Below are 18,985 nucleotides of genomic sequence, written 5' to 3'. Positions count from 1 at the left end.
AATGAAGGAGTTCGAAATTTTGAGTAAATGACGGCGCTCAAAATTTTAGGAAAATGATGAAAACAAAAAAATTCGACATTTTATTAAATGGCGCGTGGGTTTTGGTCGGGTTTACTAGGCCCGCGCCTTTTTCATTTACAGCCCGCTCTCACGTGAGTCCAGTCTCACACAAAACGCTTTGTTTATTGAAAAGTAATGAATGCGAGAGGAAAGATATAATAAAAAAAAAGTAGTAGTGGGTTTGGGTGGGGACCATGAGAGGAGAGAGATACTTCTTCTGAAACTTTTTAGTTGACACGTTTCTTTAGTCACGTTTGTCAATGCACTTATTCAATCATTAATATCTTTAATTATCGATAAGCAAAAATTATGAAAAGTTGATATTTTGAAAGTATATAATGTGACGAATCTAACATGACTGTATTTTTCATTACGTATAAAGCACAAAATACGGTCAAAGGAAGGTAGATGAATAGTGCTAAAGTCGGAACGTGTCAACTAAAATAAACGGACGTATAATATTTTAATGTAACTTTTTGCCAAAAAAGAAAGTGTAACACTTAAAAAAATACGGCCGAAAATAGGAAGTGTAACACTTAAAAAAACACGGAGGGAGTAGTTTTTTATAAATCTATAATAATGTAAAAAAAAATAGAAAATAACATAATATAATAATTGTCTTAAAAAAAATATACTCCGAATATATAATTTAATAATTTAAGGCAAAATTTAAGAAGGTTTCAAAAATTAAGTAAGAATAAAAATAAGAATATGATGTCAGTAATTGATTTAGGAGAGAAATTTTTTTACCACAACTTGACATTTGTACAATTTAAATAGGGGATGATGTCAGCGGTTATTACTTTAGTTATATTTATAAATATAATTATTGATTGATTATTGATACCTGTGAAGCTGAAAGCATTGAGGTATTACAAGTTTACAACTACAGAATTGGAAAATCAAAGAAAAATCAACCTATTCAACAAGTTACTAGTTGTAGACAACCTAAATGTATCTCACCAAAATAAAGTACGACGACGAAATAACATTCACCGCCTTATTTGGTCTGGTTCAAGTTTGGATTTGAAGATGACATCTAGATATTTTACAACGATTTAAAAATAAAAAAAAATAAAAAAAAAACCCCAATTTGCAGCGTCTATGCCGCTACTAGGCATGCCATGATGCCCTTTTATGCCACGTTTTTCTTTTTTTCTTTTTTTTTTGCCACGCTTTTTTCTATCTATAAATACTGACCTATTTTATGAGTTTGGGGATAATTTTAGCAACCGGTATTTATTACGGAGATAACCCTAAGCCCTATTCTCTCCCTCTTCAAGTAATCCGACGTTTTAAGCCAAGGTTCGAAAATTCTACCTTTTGGTTAAAACGTGACAATATAATTTTACTGTATCAATTTTTCTAACTCGAGCCTTAATTTGTTTCTTATTAATTTAAATTACTACCTCTATTAACGGTTATCTGCAACTTTGAAATTTTTTATATCTCATAAATAATACCCAAAGTTGCAAATAATCATTAGCGAAGATAGTATATTAAAGTTTACTAACAATTTATTCATGATTTAACATTCAAAGTTGCATGTTCAAGTGAACAATTATTCACATTCACACGTGCTAAGGTAGGTTGACTCATAGGACGCCTACACCACTCATCTAAGATTACTGAGATCAACAATTATAAATCAGCCTTAAGCCCTTAACTTACTACAGAGAGTTTGAGAATTCAAATTAGAAATTACATTGGGTTGGCCTATGTGAAATTCGGCTTAAATTTTAACTCCAACCCAACATCAAATTAAATTAGACTTGCCAAATTCAAAAGCTTTATATAACCATACCAAACTGCACCAGAACTTCCTTTGTCAAAAAAAAAAAAAAAAAATTAAAAAAAAATAATAATAAAACTGCACCAGAACTTTTTATAATAGGCCAACAGCCACTCTTAACTGCACATATAACTATCATTACAATATGTACATTTTGCACATTTTCCTTCTAGTGTGAGACAAAACCTGTATAGATAAAGACATCCTAAGTTAAATTGCAACAGCACACTGGCATTCAAATTGCACAGCTGATATAGATGTCCTCAATATGATCAGAGAACTCTTGACAAACTTCCATCCGATCAAAAACTTAGGCACACCTTTCAACAGGCGGTTTGACGTAAGAATGAAGTGAATCAGGTAGGTAGTTAAAAGTGTTATGTTAGAATCAATAACTCCATATGACGTGCAACATTTACACTTCGACGGCCATGATAGATGGCGCACATTTCAGTTGCAACATGTGTGCTCTAAGGCTGCAATCTTTAACCTGTTTTCCATCCAAACCAGCAGTCACAATATAATCATAATATTATTTTAAACATAAGTTATCATTCAGTGAAGCCCCTACAATAAGCAAAAAAATGACTGACAAGGAAAATTGAAACGGAAAAAAGCTATTAATGCTACCTGTATAGAACAAAAAATACAGAATATTGGACCAGGATAGTTCATCATGTTAAGTATTCTCAGTAGAACATCAAGTGATATAAGACATAAGAATATATAAGAGCCAAGAATTCTCTATAGAGATCTTAATATATTCTTATGTCTTATATCACTTGGTGTTCTACTGAGAATACTAACACGATGAACTATGCTGGTATAACCCTGTGTCTAAAAATCAGCAGCTAAAGTCCACTTATCACCAAAGTTGCATAGCCCTACCCTAAAGGAGGCCGGCAAGATGAAAACGGCTGAGTAATCGAAGAATGTAGGTCAATTTCATAAATGAACTCTTCTTTGATTTGGTAGGGCCTCCCTCTAAGATAGCTATTTCACTGTTTGACTATTTATATACAACACAAAAACCTAGAAAGGTATCTTATTTTTAAGGTAACTCCGTCCATCATTGACAACCAAGTATATTGCTTTGATGAAAAGGGTTCTAGATCAGACATCTCCATATTAAATAATAGGGGTGCTTGATTAGAAAGCTTCAAATTCTACCACCCAAAAAGGGCAGTGACAAAACACTGGATAACAGGCAACAATTCACCATTTCTATTACAGCTTCTACAATAGATAGCAAGCGCTTGAACCTTATATTTACCTGCATGGCTGCCAACATTGATAATATGTCTTTGCACTCATTGAGGAAAGATTGTTCCTTTACAGTAATGCTGGCAACTTCTGCCACCAATAAATTTACATCCTCAACCTGTCAGTCACAACAATACAAGGTCAAAATGTTATCTTAGACAGGCAACAGAATTCCTTCAAGACTTTTTAGGAAACAAAATAATATCTAAACTGAAATATATTCATACAAGACACGACTACAAAAGCAATGGCATGAACAAAACAGAAAATTAGCATAGCACAATCCTGACACACTAAAGGATTGTGCAATACTTTAACAACTAGTATTCAAAGAAACAGTGAGCAACAACAATCTTGAATGACTACTGTGCTTCTATGGTGTACATAATTTCAAATTGATTTTATCTCTGTGCGCTCATACTAATATCCTTGAAATAATCGGTGAAATGGCAAGTGGTATCAGCTATATATGTTCAATATCTTTATATAAATTTCACAATATTTTATACTACCTCCATTACTTTTTATTTACAACAAACTGAACAAAGGAACTTATATCTCACAAAAAAAAAAAAAAAAAAAAAAAAAAAAAAAAAAAAAAACCTTTGTTGCAACAAAAAAGTAGAGGAGGTAGTAACATATATCATACAACCACAGTTGCAAATGGTTAAAATTGCACAAAAGAAAAAATTAAACATACCCAAAACCATACAAGCCACACACTGGACAACCATGGCAAACAATTAATAATGGGACAAGGGGAATTTAACAAAACCTAGACAAAATATATAGATGCCATGATTCTAAAGTAACAACACACGCCCAAGTCACAAAAAGTAAAAGGTCATATTAAGAACAGAATGCAAAAATAGAAGTAGGTTTAGTCAGGGGCTACTTTAACAAAATGCCAAAGACTTAGGGGCTGCTGATTTCTGTACAAGCATTTTACTATGTAAATAGGGAGTTCAAGATCAATTTGAACATGGAAGACAAGATTGACGAATGAAGGAGAGAAAGATGATACAAGAAGGAGAAGCAGCAGCAATTGGAAGCCGTAATTGGCAGAGTCCCAACTTAAGATTCATTGACCAACCATGACAAGTGGTAAATACCAAGAAGCAGGGATTGGGGGGGGGGGGGGGGGGGGGGAGGGGGGGAGATGGAGCAGGGAGAAGGCGAAGTCACCAAGTAACTGTGCAACAAACTTTTGTACACGTATTAAGAAAGAGGAGAGAGAAAATGAAAGGGCAACATCTAATCAATCTAAATCAAAAGGAACTAAAACCCCTTATACAAAACCATATACAAAACCATACTGCCACCGCCGCCGAAATAAGACCTATTGTGAAAAGGCTGCCTAATATACTCAAAACATCATTGACAAACTAAATCAAAAGGAACTTATTACTTTAATTTTTCATTTTTTTTCAGAATTTAATACTTATTTGATTTATTTCAAATCATATCAGGAAAACAGTAAAATAAAAAATACTACCTTCGTTTCTTAGTTTGTTCAGCAAAATGCCTTGCACATTTTCCAAGACAACTTTTAAAGGATGTTAATTTAAGAAATAGACAGATAATTAAGAAAGCTAATTACCACCATCCCACCAAATACTAACATCAACAATCACCCTATCACCACCAACACCCCACCCCCCACACATCCACCCTAACCACCAGAAACCAACACACCACCCACCCACCCACCACCCGTCCACCCACCAGAAAATGACGAGACTCAAAACCCACCACCCAAAACCCCCAGAAACTAACGCAACCACCGGAAACTATCAAAACCACCCTCTAAAACTCAGAGGAAGGCAAGTAATTTGACAAGGAGGGGCGACGACGACTTTGATCTTGATTCTTGGCAATTAAGAGGGGTGGCAACTTTGATCGTGACGAGACGAGTGGTGGTGGTCATGGTGGTTGTTATGAGGATGGGGACAAAAAATAAGGTGGTGTGGTGGTTGTGAGAAGAGAGAGACAAGTGGTGGTGAGGGTGGCTTAGAGGGAGGAGAGAGAAAATGTGGTGGTGTGGGTGGTGGATGTGGTGTAAGGGAGGACAAAGATTGTGGGTTAGGGTTTTATAGAGGGATGATTAAGTTAAATTTATTAAGTTAATAACATGAAGTTTGATGTGCTAATGGAAGTGAATTATGGGTCTGTTGGTACTTTTACTTTAAAATATTTACTATAAAAGGAAACTTTTTTTTGTTACACACAACTTGTAAGTTGTAATACTCCAAAATGGCAAATGTTGCACAAAATAAGAAATGAAGGTTGTATGTTCACATATTATAGGAAAAAAATAAAACTAAATTAAAAAAAAATAAAAATACTTTAAGAATAATGTGCGACATTTTATCACAAAATGTCTTAAGGATTCAATTTTTGAAATATTCAGTGATGATGGAGGTGGTGAGGGTGGTGGTTTCGGTGAAAGTAGGGTAGGTGGGTGGTGTTTCAAGGGAAGGTGGTGAGGGTAGAAGGTAGTTTCGGGGAAGTGGTGAGGGTAGAAGGTAGTTTTGGGGAAGGTGGTGAGGGTAGAAGGTAGTTTCGGGGAAGGTGGTGAGCGTGGATGGTTCGAAGAAGGTGGTGAGAGTGGGGGCATGAATAGTGAGTGATGGTGGTGATGGTGGCGATTTAGGATATGGCAGTAATCTTGGTTGGTGGTGACTATGGTGGACAAGGCGTATGGAGGGAGGGGGGAGTTAGAAGCAAAAGGAGAGTGTGTGGTCAAAGTTAATAGTTGGGGGCTGGTGTAATTAGTGGGGTATATTTCATATGTTAATTAATTAGGGATAGTATGGTAACCTTGTAAGAAAAAAATTTCATTTTGAACTGTGTTGCAACTATTGTGACATTTCCTTTTAAGGAAAGTGTTGCACATTAAGGAAAAGTATAAAACAATTCTATCATGTGATATTGTGTTCATCATATTAAGACATTAGTATGGGGCTAACAAGCAAAGAACCATCCAAACAAGAATTTTTAATTTGATTCTCTACAACAGGAAGTATAGTTGGGTATTCCGTATTCAATAGTTCAGATTATTTAGATTTAGTTTAATACTCTTAAATCTATTCTTCGGATATAACAATGTGAGGGAATTTATAAGTATTGAATTCAAACATATGCTATTCTAGATAGAACTCTAAATTTTACATTCAAGTCTAAGGCTAATATACTTCCTATTAGAGTTCACACATAATTAAATGAACATTGGATTCAATCCAAAATTAGATCAACAAATCAAAACTGCAGAACAAGCAACATGAGAGAAAGGAATTATGCTTTTACTAAAGTAGAACAAAAATGTAGAGTTGAAGAACCAACCAAAAAAAAAAAAGTAAAAAAAAAAATTGCTTACCAAAAAAACAAGGATGGGTGATGACAATGCTAATACATAATTGACTAATGGTGACGAATGGAATAGTGAAGATAAAAGGTCTATATCATGGGTCTTAGTTTTAAAAAGCGCACCTTACAGCCAATTCAGGCACAAGCACCTACAAAAACACGTGCCTTGGTGTGCCTCAAGACATCTTCTATGGCATAAGACGTTGCGTCTTTGTCGCTTTATGGTTTAAGGCTCTAGTTGCTGCTCACTTTTCATGTATATATATATATATTTTTTTTTTTAAAAATAAGTGTATTTAAAACCCCTAACAATCGTATAATTAGACAAGAGGAGGGTGAAAAACCCTAATCCCCAACTCAATTGTATATTGATAACCCTAGTTCGAAGAAGAGTGAGAACTACCAGTTGTCTACCACAACCAACGGTTGCTAGTCAACGTTCGCCACCATGAAACTGCTGGTCTTCTATCTTTTCTTTTTTCCTTTTTTCGTCTATTCTTCTTCTTCTATGCGATTCTTTTACCTTTTCTTTCCCTTATTTTTCTTTTCTTTTTGCTTCATTTTTTTTCTTCTCTGTTTAACCTCTTCTTTCTGTCTTTTTTTATTTTATTTTTTTAAAAAAGGACAACTATTATGCAGTTTAAAGTACAAATTTTGTTCTTTAAATGATTTTAAGATTTTAGGCAATTTAAGTACGCCTCGACTACAAAAGACGTGGGGCTGCGCCTTGCGCCTCACTCCTGTTAATACTAAGCTAAGGTAGATCATCAATAGGATTATGAGGTGTGCTTGAGCAACCATGCAGCAACCTCACTCAGAATGACACAAACCACGATCCAGTACAATGACCAAATGCAGATTGATTGGTGCCAACTTGTTCCCTTTCCATTTCTACATAAAGTTTATCCCCCCCCCCCCTTTTCTTCCCCCTCCCCCATTTACACAGCAAAAAGAATGCCCCAATGGCCCAAACACAGATTGTTAAATTCGGAAAACAAGTCTAAATTTGTATCCCATATGCCCATGGGTAATGGCTTTTTCTCCCAGTAAAACATTGGTCATCATGGTATTAAATCTTAGCCACACTCTAATGGGATGTTTGGTTCAATACAAGACATGGGTTTGGTATAGGTTTAGAATCACTCAAACCCAAACCAGGTTCACATTTTTTGCAATTTTCATGACTGGGGAGCCCCACTCTCTAAACCTCCAACGAGGGGGGGAGGTGGGTTTGGAAGAAACCCCCAAGTTAGGAATCATCAACCTAAAATGTAAAAAATAAATAATAAATGGAACATTGTATTTGTAATTTCGTAGGCTATCAATCGTACTCCACCATTGCCTTAATCTACAACCTAAATTACCTAACTCACTTCATGAAAATTAGCAACCTTCAAGTAAACCCATAGTCAACCACTACTACAGACTAACAATTGTCGTAGCAAGAAAGATTTTTTCTTTGGACTTTGTAAGAAAAAAAAGAATTCTTCTTTCCAATGCTTTTGATGATGAGTATTACAGAGTATGATTTGGAGCAATTTTGTTGACTTAAGATATGAGCAGCAAATTTTTTGAATTTGTTTTTGAAACAATGTGTGCAACAATATACTTCCTCCGTTTCTTTTTAGTTGACACGTTTCTTTAGTCACGTTTGCAAATGCACAAATTAAATCATTTATATCTTTAATTAGCAATGCAAAAATTATAAAAAGTTAATATTTGGAAAAATATACATTATGACGAATCTAACAAGATCTCGTTTGACTATATTTTTCTTCACATATAAATCACAAAATATAGTCAAAGAGAGGTGTGTGAATAGTGCTAAAGTCAAAACGTGTCCAACTAATAAAAAAACGGAGGTAGTAGTGTGCAATTTTGAATTTGTGAAGGAGAAAGGAGAGAAAAAACATTTTTTATATATATAATTTTGCCAGTCAAACTAATGAAATTTACTTTTAAGTTTTATGCAGCCAAACAAATGAATAAAGATATGGGTTTCTAGGTATGACTCAATCCAAACCCATGGGTTTGATACCTAACCCTGTACCTAATACCTACGGATGAACCAAACGCCCTATAAAGGGTTTTTGGCTTACCATGACAGATATTAGGCCACATTGCCCATGGAAATGAATTTGAACTGTTACTTATCGCAAACACATCCAAATATAAACTGTGGAGATCACCACTCACCATTTAGTCATAACTGCCTCTTCCACTCCTTCAATCAACTTTTTCCCCTTTTGGCTTTGGGGTAGTTGGTGTCACATTTGAGTTAGATCCTATTTTGTTATTTTCAATCGATTAGTATTTTAAAATTTAAGGATTGGATCAAATGTGGTCACATAATTTTAGGTTTGGATCAGGTGATAAGTTACATATTGCCTAATTCTAGATCTAGATACTTGCTTCACTGCTCACCAAGATTTTTTACTCCATAAAGTGCATGTGCTCTTAGTCTGTATTTAATTTGGGTAATTTTTCCGATATATTTAATCCTTTAAGTTCTCTTCCACTCTCATTACTTTCCCTTTTTCATCCATAATTGCTTTACAGCTATAAATTATCAAATTGTTTCCAGTTGCAACTAAAAACTATTCCACAAGCTGTTTGCCTGATATTAATTTTTACACCTCGACATACCCGATGCATTTAATATATACGAAGTAGGCCCCATACTGTTGTAATCTAATATGCAGTGATGCCTCATACGATAATTTATGTACAGTAGAACATAGCATGGAAAGGTAGCTTTGACGTTACCTTCTCCAACAGCGAACATATTGAAGAAGCCATAGCATGCATCACATCTGCAGCGGAGCATATAGCGTCCTTCAAATCTTGAATATCACCCTGAATAAACAATGCCAAGAGTTGCAGTCACACTGGACTCTAAAGATTTTAATCACCCAATTAAAAAACCAAGTCACTTACCTTAGCTCCACCAACAAGTGGAAGGCGAACTGTGCTAGCCTCTAATGACTCGATGGCTCCAGACAATGAACTACAATGATCCTTGACCATAAGAGCCCAACCTTCCAAGTATAACATCTGCACTCATTTTAGGAGCACATAATAAGGATAAATACAATCATTAAACGCCAGGAGCCCTGTCCCCCTGTAAGACAGACAGTTCCTTGAATGACCAAGCTAAAACAAATAGTGTTAACAATTCTAGCTTCTAGAGATTCAAGGCTTCCCAGATGCACAACAATAGAAGAGACAATTACAAACAGGTCCAACTAATACAACAATTTTTTTACAAAAAAAGGTTACGTACGTAGCATTTAGAAAACTTCATATCAAATGTAGTAACCTAATGCCTTTCTATCTTATTATTAAATTTTTATGATCAGCGAAATAACTAATTAGCTTCAGTCTTCAGAAAAAAATACAAATCATAAGCCTTACACATTTTAAAAATTGCAGAACTTGAAATATTTAAAAAAAAAAAAAAATATATATATATATATATATAATAATTAAAAAAAATAAAAAAAAAATTTAAAAAAAAAAACTACAAATAATCAAAACTATGTTTTACTGTATCATTAACAATAACAATAATTTAATAATATATAACACAACCGATTTTCTTTTGTTTTAATTGCAACGTTGGAGAAGGCATGCTTGTCAATGCACATTTTATATTTAAATATCTAAAGTTGTATTTTAGTAAAATTATAAAAAATAGATTTTATGAAAGTATATTTCAAAACAAATCTAACAAGATCCCACATGCTATAGTTTTTCCAACCTTGAAATTCAAAAGACAATTGAAGGAGTGTGTGTTTATAGTGCGAAATTCCAAACATTGCAATACAAAAAAACAAAAAAAAAATACATGATGGAGGCTGTAGTCTTACTTGCCCCTTCAAAATAGACACAAGCTTCAAATTCTGCTTCAGCCATTGTAACTCTTTCCTTTTACAAGAGACTGCTTCGAGCAATTCAGAGGTTGTTTTCCATGCATTGAAAAGACTCCTCTGGTGCATATGTGAAGAAGTTAGAAAGTAGAACCACATAATAACATTTAAATAAATAAGGGCTTCTTATACCCAACCATTCATGACCAAGAAGGGGGTATTCACAGCATAGGTCTCAATTACAATGTAACAGGCGCTAGTTGGTGGGACCAAAAGTCTATAAGTATGAATGAGAAATTGAAAGTTGCTGCTGTCTAGGACCCGAACATCTCCTGTCAAAAGCCAATAATATTGACAGGAATCACAGGAACAAGGTATGTTGTAGAACTATAAGAATGGTCACTGGCAGCATGCACCACTTACTAGCTGTGTTACCCTGACACTCCCCTCAACCCAGAGTATCACGTGTGACGCACGACACGCCTGGGTTGAGGCGTTGACACGCATACCGGAGAAGTGTCCCGGAGCGAGTGTCGGGATCCATTGATTTTGAGTGTCGTGAGTTGTGGAAGCCTTTAATGCATAAGAAAGTTAAGGGAGGAGATGAATAAAAAGTAAATGGAGGACAGCTATTTGACTCTGAATATTTTTTTTTTAATTCTTTTGACATGACTAAAAAGTAAAGTCTAAAATACTGTTGAACTTTTTACGGTTTACTGAGTTTACTTTTTCATGACTTGGGTGAGAGTAATGACAGCTGGGAAAAAAATATATTATACTACATATTTGTTAACGACTACTTGCTCTCTTACTATTTACCCTGTTTTATTTGGGTACAAATGATATTATCCTAATTTTTTTTACTCCCTCCGTAACGAGTTACTCGCAACAATTACTAAAAATGGTCATAACATATTACTTGCAACAAACTTATTTCTTTCCTTTTATGGTAAGTTTTTTTATGTGATATTACAACATTACCCTTACTTTTTTTTTCTAAACACCCTAATTAAACTACTAATCTTATTAACTTAAAGCCTAACATTGATTTAATCACCTCCCATCTAAATTCATCATCACCTTCATTGACCACCACCACCACCACCACCACCATCACCTTCATTTGCAACAACCACCACCACCACCGATCGCTACTATCGCCGGAAATCACCACCGTTTTCTTCTTCCTTGTCGAGGCCTTCGTTTTCTCTATCTTCTTTTTCTAGATCTGACTTTTTCTGGGTTCGTTGTGTGTTTGGTGGCTCGATTGTGGTGCTTGGTGGGTCGAATTTCTGGGTTCGAATTTCAGGATGTGGTGGTGCTGGGTTTGAATTTTGTGGGTTCGAATTTCTGGGTTTGAATTTCTGGAGGATTATGGGTTGTGGGTTTCGGGGTGGGTGGTGGTAGGTTGTAGTGGGTTCGAATTTCTAGGATTGTGGTTGTGGGTTTCGGGGTGGGTGGTGGTGGGTTGTAGTGGGATCGACGGTTGTGGGTCTGGCTTCGTGGGTAATGGGTTTCAGGTGGGTGGTGGTGGGTTGTAGTGGGATCGACGGTTGTGGGTCTGGCTTCGTGGGTAATGGGTTTCAGGTGGGTGGTGGTGGGTTGTAGTGGGTTCGGTGGTTGTGGGTTTGGGTTCGTGGTGGTGGATTTCGGGGTTATGGGTCTGGGTTCGTGGGATTTGGGTTTCGAGGTGGGTGGTGCTGGGTTGTAGTGGCTTCGGCGGCTTCGCGAAGGGTTCTGGGATCGTTGGTGGTGGTGGTGCTGGTGTCTCGTTGGTGGTGCGCTGGGTGTGGTGGTGTTTTCGTGGTTGTGGTTTTGCTAGGTGGTGGTGTTGCTAAGTGGTGGTGGTTTCGTGGTTGTGGTGCTTGGTGTTTAGTTTTTGTTTTTTTTTCATTGATTGGATTAATACTAAGCACATCCCTTATATTCCAATAATTACACTTAAGAAATTTTGCCTAGGAGTCCGCAAACTCCCTATTTGTTGCGAGTAAAAAGTTACGGAGGGAGTACTTTTTTACCAAGTATCGGAAAAATATCCCGACATTCAAAAAATAGCCGATACGGGGATACGGTCAAAAGAGTGTCTTCACTATGCTCTTTAGACACTTTAAGTAAAGTGTCTAAAGAGCATAGTGAAGACACTCTTTCGACCGTATCCCTGTATTATAAAGTGTCTAAAAAAACATAGTGAAGACACTCTTTTGACTGTATCCCCGTATTATAAAGTGTCTAAAAAACATAGTGAAGACACTCTTTTGACCGTATCCCTGTATCGGCTATTTTTGATCGGAGGATCGGATACTCCGATCCCTACTTGGATACGACACTCAAACTCGAGCCTGTGGAACACTAGGGATCATGCTGCTGTCTATTTCTTATATTGTAATACTGGAGCATTATTTCCATTATCCCATCTTAGATATTTTATATGCCGCAGCAGGAAAATAATAAAATCCAGAGCATGGGCATCACCTAGATCCCAGGAGCAATTCACGTATGTGATTAGTGGTGATAACAATGTTGGTACCTGCACACCTCAGAGAAGCAGGCAAAAATCCCTTTCCTTACGTCACAAATAAGTGCTGCACCAGTAAATAAATTAAAACAAGGATCTGAGCATAACCCAAAAGCCTCGACGCAGTTCCACGCATATTTGGGGTCCAACTTGTTTGCATCTGAGCAAGAATTCCTCACTTGTGTGACTTGGCTGGCTGAATAGCTTAGTAAAAAGCCAATGGTTTTACCATTACCATCTAAGTATGGATTTTACATGGTGCTACTTGAACCTAGTTCTTTAGCTTAGCCCAATTCCGGCACATTAGCTAAATGGAAAAATTAACTTCCTTAATTCTGGTTCCTGGTTGTGAGATTTCATTCATTAGTTTCAGTTAGTTTTTAGGAAGTGTTCATTAGCTTTCCATAGTTAAGTAGGAACTCATTTCCTTTTCATTCTGAAAGTGGCATGAGATTTCCTTGGAGATCCAAGGAAGCCTGTTTCCTCAATCTTGTATGAGATTATTTCTGGCAGTATAATACTAATCCTACTCTAACCTGGATTAGTTCATAAACCTATAGCCTTATAAATACACCCACCTAGTAAGTGAATTAGCTAGAGTTTCACAGAATTTTGATGCTCATAAGTACCTAACAGCACATTAACTAATAAATCACAAATCATTAAAGTCATAATCACGCAAAAAGGAAGCTTGGGACTTTGAATTGTCCCATGCATACAAGCAAATACATAATTAAGCAACAAGTAACTTTGTATGTATATAGCAGCTATGTTCAGTCAGCTAAAAGAGTAGATTAAAATTATTCAACATGTGAAAGTGTTTACATGTTGCATTTATCCATATCAGTTAAAGTGCAGCATGTTATTGACTTAATATTGTAAAACATTTATATTATCAAATGTCATGTATTCAGCATAAGTAGTAGAGATAAAGAGTCAATGAATGACTTAGTTCCCTTTGTTATAGCAAAAGTACCATACACGTCATCCAATCTATCAAGTGGGGCACACAAACGAAATTGTTTGACAGAAATCTTAAGTGAATAGTGCTACCTAACCTTTTTTGGTTTTCAAGTGTAGTATTGGTTATTCAGGTAGCTTTTCTTTTAAATAATTAAAATTAGGTGCAGTTATTTCCAAAAGTGGTATTTTAATTCCCAACAAGTTTCTCAGCTTTATAAATCCATTGGGACTTTGCAACCATAATCCAACCCAAAAAAAATCAAATTACTACGTTTGACTGTCTAAGAAAACATATGTTTTTCAAGCTTAAAGCATCCTACGAGTGGAAATTTTCTTGTTTGAGTAAGGAATGCCACATTTCCCACTCCTTTTACCTTTCTCCTTCTCTCCTCTCCAATGTATCATCCCCTCCATCTCCCTACTTTCCCCCTTCCTCTCTCACATTCTCTAACCAGTAACCAAACAAGGGAAAGTTAAGTTCAAAAGTGGATTTGAATTAAATTTTATAACTATTTTGAAATTATAACCCAACCCAATGTAAGTCCATCTCTGTCAAACACTAACTTAATATCTCACCTAACAAGTCCAACAAAACCATTTGTCTGTCCTAAAAGCCCATCGCCAACCCACCACTCTTTCCCTCATATATAAAGACATTCTTGACATTGATTAGATATGATTGGACGAGCTAATCAAACCTAAAACATGTCCCACTCCTTGTATCATACTTCCTCGTTTTCCTTAAAATTGTAATCCTTCTATAATTTACAAGTTTTAATAACTAAAATACCAAAAATGCCCTTATTTTATTCCATGGATAAGGTAGGGTAGGTATGGATCTATACTCTTTGGTTGAAAAAAGAACATTGTCAAGTGTTTTAGGAAACAGGGAATTATAACACAGTTTTTGAACTTAGTTCAGCCAGGTAATATGGGTGCACACTTGATTTTCTACATTACAGCTTCATTAAACTTAGTTCAGCCAGGTAGCATATATAAATTTTGAAGCACTCCAATGTACCATGACACCATATTCTGCCTTAAACTCGTAGGGAGCAAAGAACAAAGATATTGTCTCAAACTATGGCTGGCCCCTTATGAGGATTGCAGATGACATACTGGGTGGATTTACCATAATCAACACTGTTTGCATAAATATAAAAAACAAGCCACAACAACTACAAATGAAACATTGAAGGTAAAATCATGCGAGTAAATAACAAACAATTGCAACCTCAATAGCATACCTCTGCGTTGAACTTTTGAAAAGACAAAGAAGCCTCCGTTCTTGCATTGACAAACCGCCACTGCAAGTGCCTATTATGCAAGATACGAAGCAAATGTGCATCACCAAGACGGCTATCGCCCACCCTCACCCTCCTAACATCAGCCCCAAAGCAAAGAACTGATGGCATGCTGGTCACATTACTGGCCTCGGCATTTCGTACCCTAGATGGACTAGCCATTCGACCCATCCCTACTGAGGGGGAAGCCTTCTCAAATGCCAAGGATATTCCCAGCTTATTTGGTGATGCAGGTCTCATAGACATTCCTGATTTACTTGGTGATGCAGGTCTCAAAGATGTCCTTGGCTTACTTGGTGATGCAGGCCTCAAAGCTGTTGCTGGTCTACTTGGTGATGCAGGTCTCAAAGAAGTCCCTGATTTACTTGGTGTTTCAGGTCTGAAAGATTTCCCCGACATCCTTGGAGATGCAGGTCTCGATGATGTTCCAGGTTTACTTGGGGATGCAGGCCTCAAAGACGCCCCAGGTTTACTTGGCGATGCAGGCCTCAAAGACGCCCCAGGTTTACTTGGCGATGCAGGCCTCAATGATGCCCCCTGTTTACTCGGAGATGCAGACCTCAAAGATGTCCCCAGCATACTCGGTGATGCAGGCCGCAAGGACGACCCTAGGTGATTTGGTGAGGATGGCCTCAGAGACCCACGAATAGGAGATGAAATTCCTCTACTACTGACAGGTCCTCTAGGCGACGCACCTGAACTATCCGACATCAACCTCTTAGGTGGGACGAGTTTAGGCAGAACTGCCACTTTCAACAAACTACTTCTAGCCACTGGAGAACCCGACTCTGAGACATGTTTGGACCGGAAACCATTAGCCTCTTGCCAAACTTTTGGAGAAACCACGATACTCCGACCGCTACCTTTGCCACGACCAACACTGGCATTACTACTATCATGTGATCCTGTAGCTGAATTGCACTCAGATGACACACTCTCCCTATCAGAAACAATCGATTCCGAACCCTCATTAAGGCAACTAGCATTATCATCCCCAGTCCCCTCAACAACATCATCTTTACTCATACTTCTATTCAACTTACAATCACCCATCGACTCTTGCAGGGCCCTAACCACTTTGGTAGTAGATCCATTGCTTAATTTCTTACCTTCACAACCCCCCAAATCAACACTCCGACTCAACGAGCTAACCGGCGGCCGCGACCTACCTGGCCATGGCTGATTCTGCTCAATTAGCCTAGCATTTTCTCCTCCCGCTCTCGGCGTCATCCTGGACGGAATCGTCTTCCTCTCCGGAGTAACCGCTCTCCAACTCGCAACCGGAGAATACAAATATTTCGTAGTTTTCTTGCCCGCAAACGACCCCCCTTGAAATGAAGCTGAAAGGCTTTTCGAAGAAGACATCAGCAATTTCGCAGTATTAGACATCTCACCAGAAATTCTCTCCCCTCTCAATCTCGGCGTAGTTGGTTGGCGCCGCTCTACTGACTGCGAACGCTTAACTACCGAATTCGAATTCATCGCCGGTGTCGATGCTACGGCCGTCCCCGTCCTGGAGGTGACTGGGGAAGGACATCGGCGTGAAGAGGGGGAAAAGTAGGAAGAATTGGAGATAGTTGAAGAGGAAGAACCAGATGTTGAGGAGGAAGAAGAAGTCGACAAATAACGAGAATTGACCTCCCGAGATTTCGGACGCCGATGATGAGCTGCAATGGCGACATTGTTGTTGCTGTTATCTCTCTCCGACGGCAACAATGGAGGTCTCTTAGGTGTCGACTGCGACCGTAGATTCGGGGTCGTCTTCAGATTCGACGTTTTCGGTGCTGCTACCACCATTATCAACCTCCTCCAACTCTAAATCGAAGCATAAAAAAAAACCCTAATTTTTGTTTTCCTCCCCAAAGTTAATCTATTCACAATTGATGGCGATGATGATAATCAAAGATAAATCGGCTCAACCAGAGAGAAAAATATAGAAGAAAGAGAGAGAAATTCGGTGATTTAGAGTGATAAAACGCGACGATATTTCGAATTTCCGGCACTTTTAGGAGTATACAATTGAAGAACCTGACCGTTATACTGAGGAAGCGCTGATAGCCTGATCGTTGGGAATTGGGAGAGAGAAGAGAGAGGTGATATTTTCTCGGTGAAAAGCGGAGGAAGCGTGACAATTACTCCTTTACAGTAATTTTTTTTTAAAATTGTAATTTATTAGGAGTAACTAGTTTAATTCCGTGTGTTGCACGACTTAGGGTCTGTTCTCATTGACTGAACTGAGCTGAACTGAACTCAGCTGAACTGAACTGAAGTGAAATGAATATTTTATAAGAGAAGGAAATTAGGAGCTGAACTGAACTGAACTGAACTGAGCTGAACTGAACTAAACTGAACTGAACTCAGCTGAACTCAGCTGAACTGAACTGAACTGAACTGAATTGAGCTGAACTGAACTAAACTGAACTGAACTGAACTCAGCTAAACTGAACTGAAGTGAACTGAATTTCAACGTAAGAGAACAGACCCTTAATAGATTTTATTTGTTTTAAATAGTTGTTAATATTCAGTATTTGAAACAGGCATATAATAATCTCATTAATTAATTTTGAAAGAAATATTGTGTTTGTTTAGTTTTAGAACTAAGGATGAAAAAAATAGAGAAAAAAAAAATTACGATGTTAAAAATAGTTTTGGCGGGAAAATTTTTCATAAGAAGTCGACAAATGTCTCTTAATGATGTCAGCATCTTTTGTTTTAGTAATAGTTAATAGATTACTGGTAGAAAGAAGAAAGAGCACTAATTTATTAACTATTATTAAAACAAAACATTGACGATGTCATCAATTTTTTAAAGTGTTTACGTGTTAAACTCTCATAAAAAAATTTCCCTTCAAATTTTATCTATGTTGTTATCATTTTTTTTAATTTTTTTTTATTTTATTTTTTTTTTGTTTTTGTGTGTGTCTTTTCTAGCTAGAAACTAGGACCAATAAGATGTGAAATTTGAATTTGACATCAATATTGTTGTATATACTCCACACTACTTTTGGATATTCATAATACAACAATATTAAATAGGCATAGATATTGTTAGCTAATTATACACATTATTTTTTGAACAAATTAATACACTTTTTTTAATTTTTTCTTAATAGTAAATACACATTTATTTAGCTTCCACTCTAAACATATAAGCTTTTAGTATATTTAATCTAACCATCATTTTAGTATATTTTTAAGGAAATTTTGCAAAAAAAACACCTTTTAAATCTTATTTTTTGCATATAACCACCTTTAAAAAAAATTGCAAAAGACCACCAATTTTAAAATTTTTGTTGCAAATTACCACCATTTCAATGTAAAATAATTGATAAATTTGGCTGAAAAAGTGGTATTTTGCAACAAAATTTTTAAAATTTGTGATCTTTTGCAACCTTTTTTTTTAAAAGGTGGTTATATACAAAAAACAAGATTTAAAAGGTGGTTATTTTGCAAAATTTCCTATTTTTGATAACATAGTAAATATTACATTGTGATGCAGCATTTTATAACTAATTTTTTTTTAAGTACATGTTTTTTTTTTATATATCTGTATAACAATTTTTTTTTAAAAAAAAAAAAACGAGCCAAATCATATTAGAAAGTTATCAACGACAAAAGATAAATAATTATAGAAAAATTTCTAATCAACCACCGTGCAACGCACGGATACTAATCTACTTAGGGAGAATAACGGTCCCTAGGTTATTTGTACGGTTTTTTTTTAAATGAAAAAAAATGTTGAGGGTCAAATTTAAACAAAACAAAACAATTAAATGTGGCATAGCCATACCTATTAACACATTTTTTTGATTCAAATGAGGCCAAGCCAAGAGAAAGAAAATAAACAAACTAC

The 18,985-nt window shown here is 36.4% G+C and overlaps 1 protein-coding gene across 1 annotated transcript; it reads right to left on the bottom strand.

Annotated features, from left to right (window-relative positions):
• Window positions 1-1,826: 1,826 nt before the first annotated feature.
• Window positions 1,827-17,253, bottom strand: LOC110695536 (protein SNOWY COTYLEDON 3-like). Its single transcript, XM_021872758.1, has 6 exons — window positions 15,076-17,253; window positions 10,351-10,470; window positions 9,419-9,535; window positions 9,248-9,337; window positions 3,126-3,233; window positions 1,827-2,342 (listed from the first exon to the last, which is right to left on the bottom strand). Exons 1-6 carry the CDS (start codon window positions 16,927-16,929, stop codon window positions 2,268-2,270), a joined length of 2,364 nt encoding a protein of 787 aa, XP_021728450.1. The 5' UTR covers window positions 16,930-17,253; the 3' UTR covers window positions 1,827-2,267.
• Between the last annotated feature and the right edge of the window lie 1,732 nt (window positions 17,254-18,985).

This window comes from Chenopodium quinoa, unplaced genomic scaffold (genome assembly GCF_001683475.1).
Source record: "Chenopodium quinoa cultivar QQ74 unplaced genomic scaffold, ASM168347v1, whole genome shotgun sequence".
Taxonomy (NCBI): domain Eukaryota; kingdom Viridiplantae; phylum Streptophyta; class Magnoliopsida; order Caryophyllales; family Amaranthaceae; genus Chenopodium; species Chenopodium quinoa.
This window is presented reverse-complemented; position numbering and strand designations above follow the sequence as displayed.

What these genes read in the sequence shown, in the direction of transcription:
- LOC110695536 (XM_021872758.1), bottom strand. Translation starts at nt 16,929, where the DNA reads ATGGTGGTAGCAGCACCGAAAACGTCGAATCTGAAGACGACCCCGAAT. An exon ending in TTCAAAAGTTCAACGCAGAG is followed by an intron (nt 10,471 to 15,075) that starts GTATGCTATTGA and finishes CATATGCACCAG; the next exon opens with AGGAGTCTTTTCAATGCATG. An exon ending in CAATGTTGGCAGCCATGCAG is followed by an intron (nt 2,343 to 3,125) that starts GTAAATATAAGG and finishes GATGGAAAACAG; the next exon opens with GTTAAAGATTGCAGCCTTAG.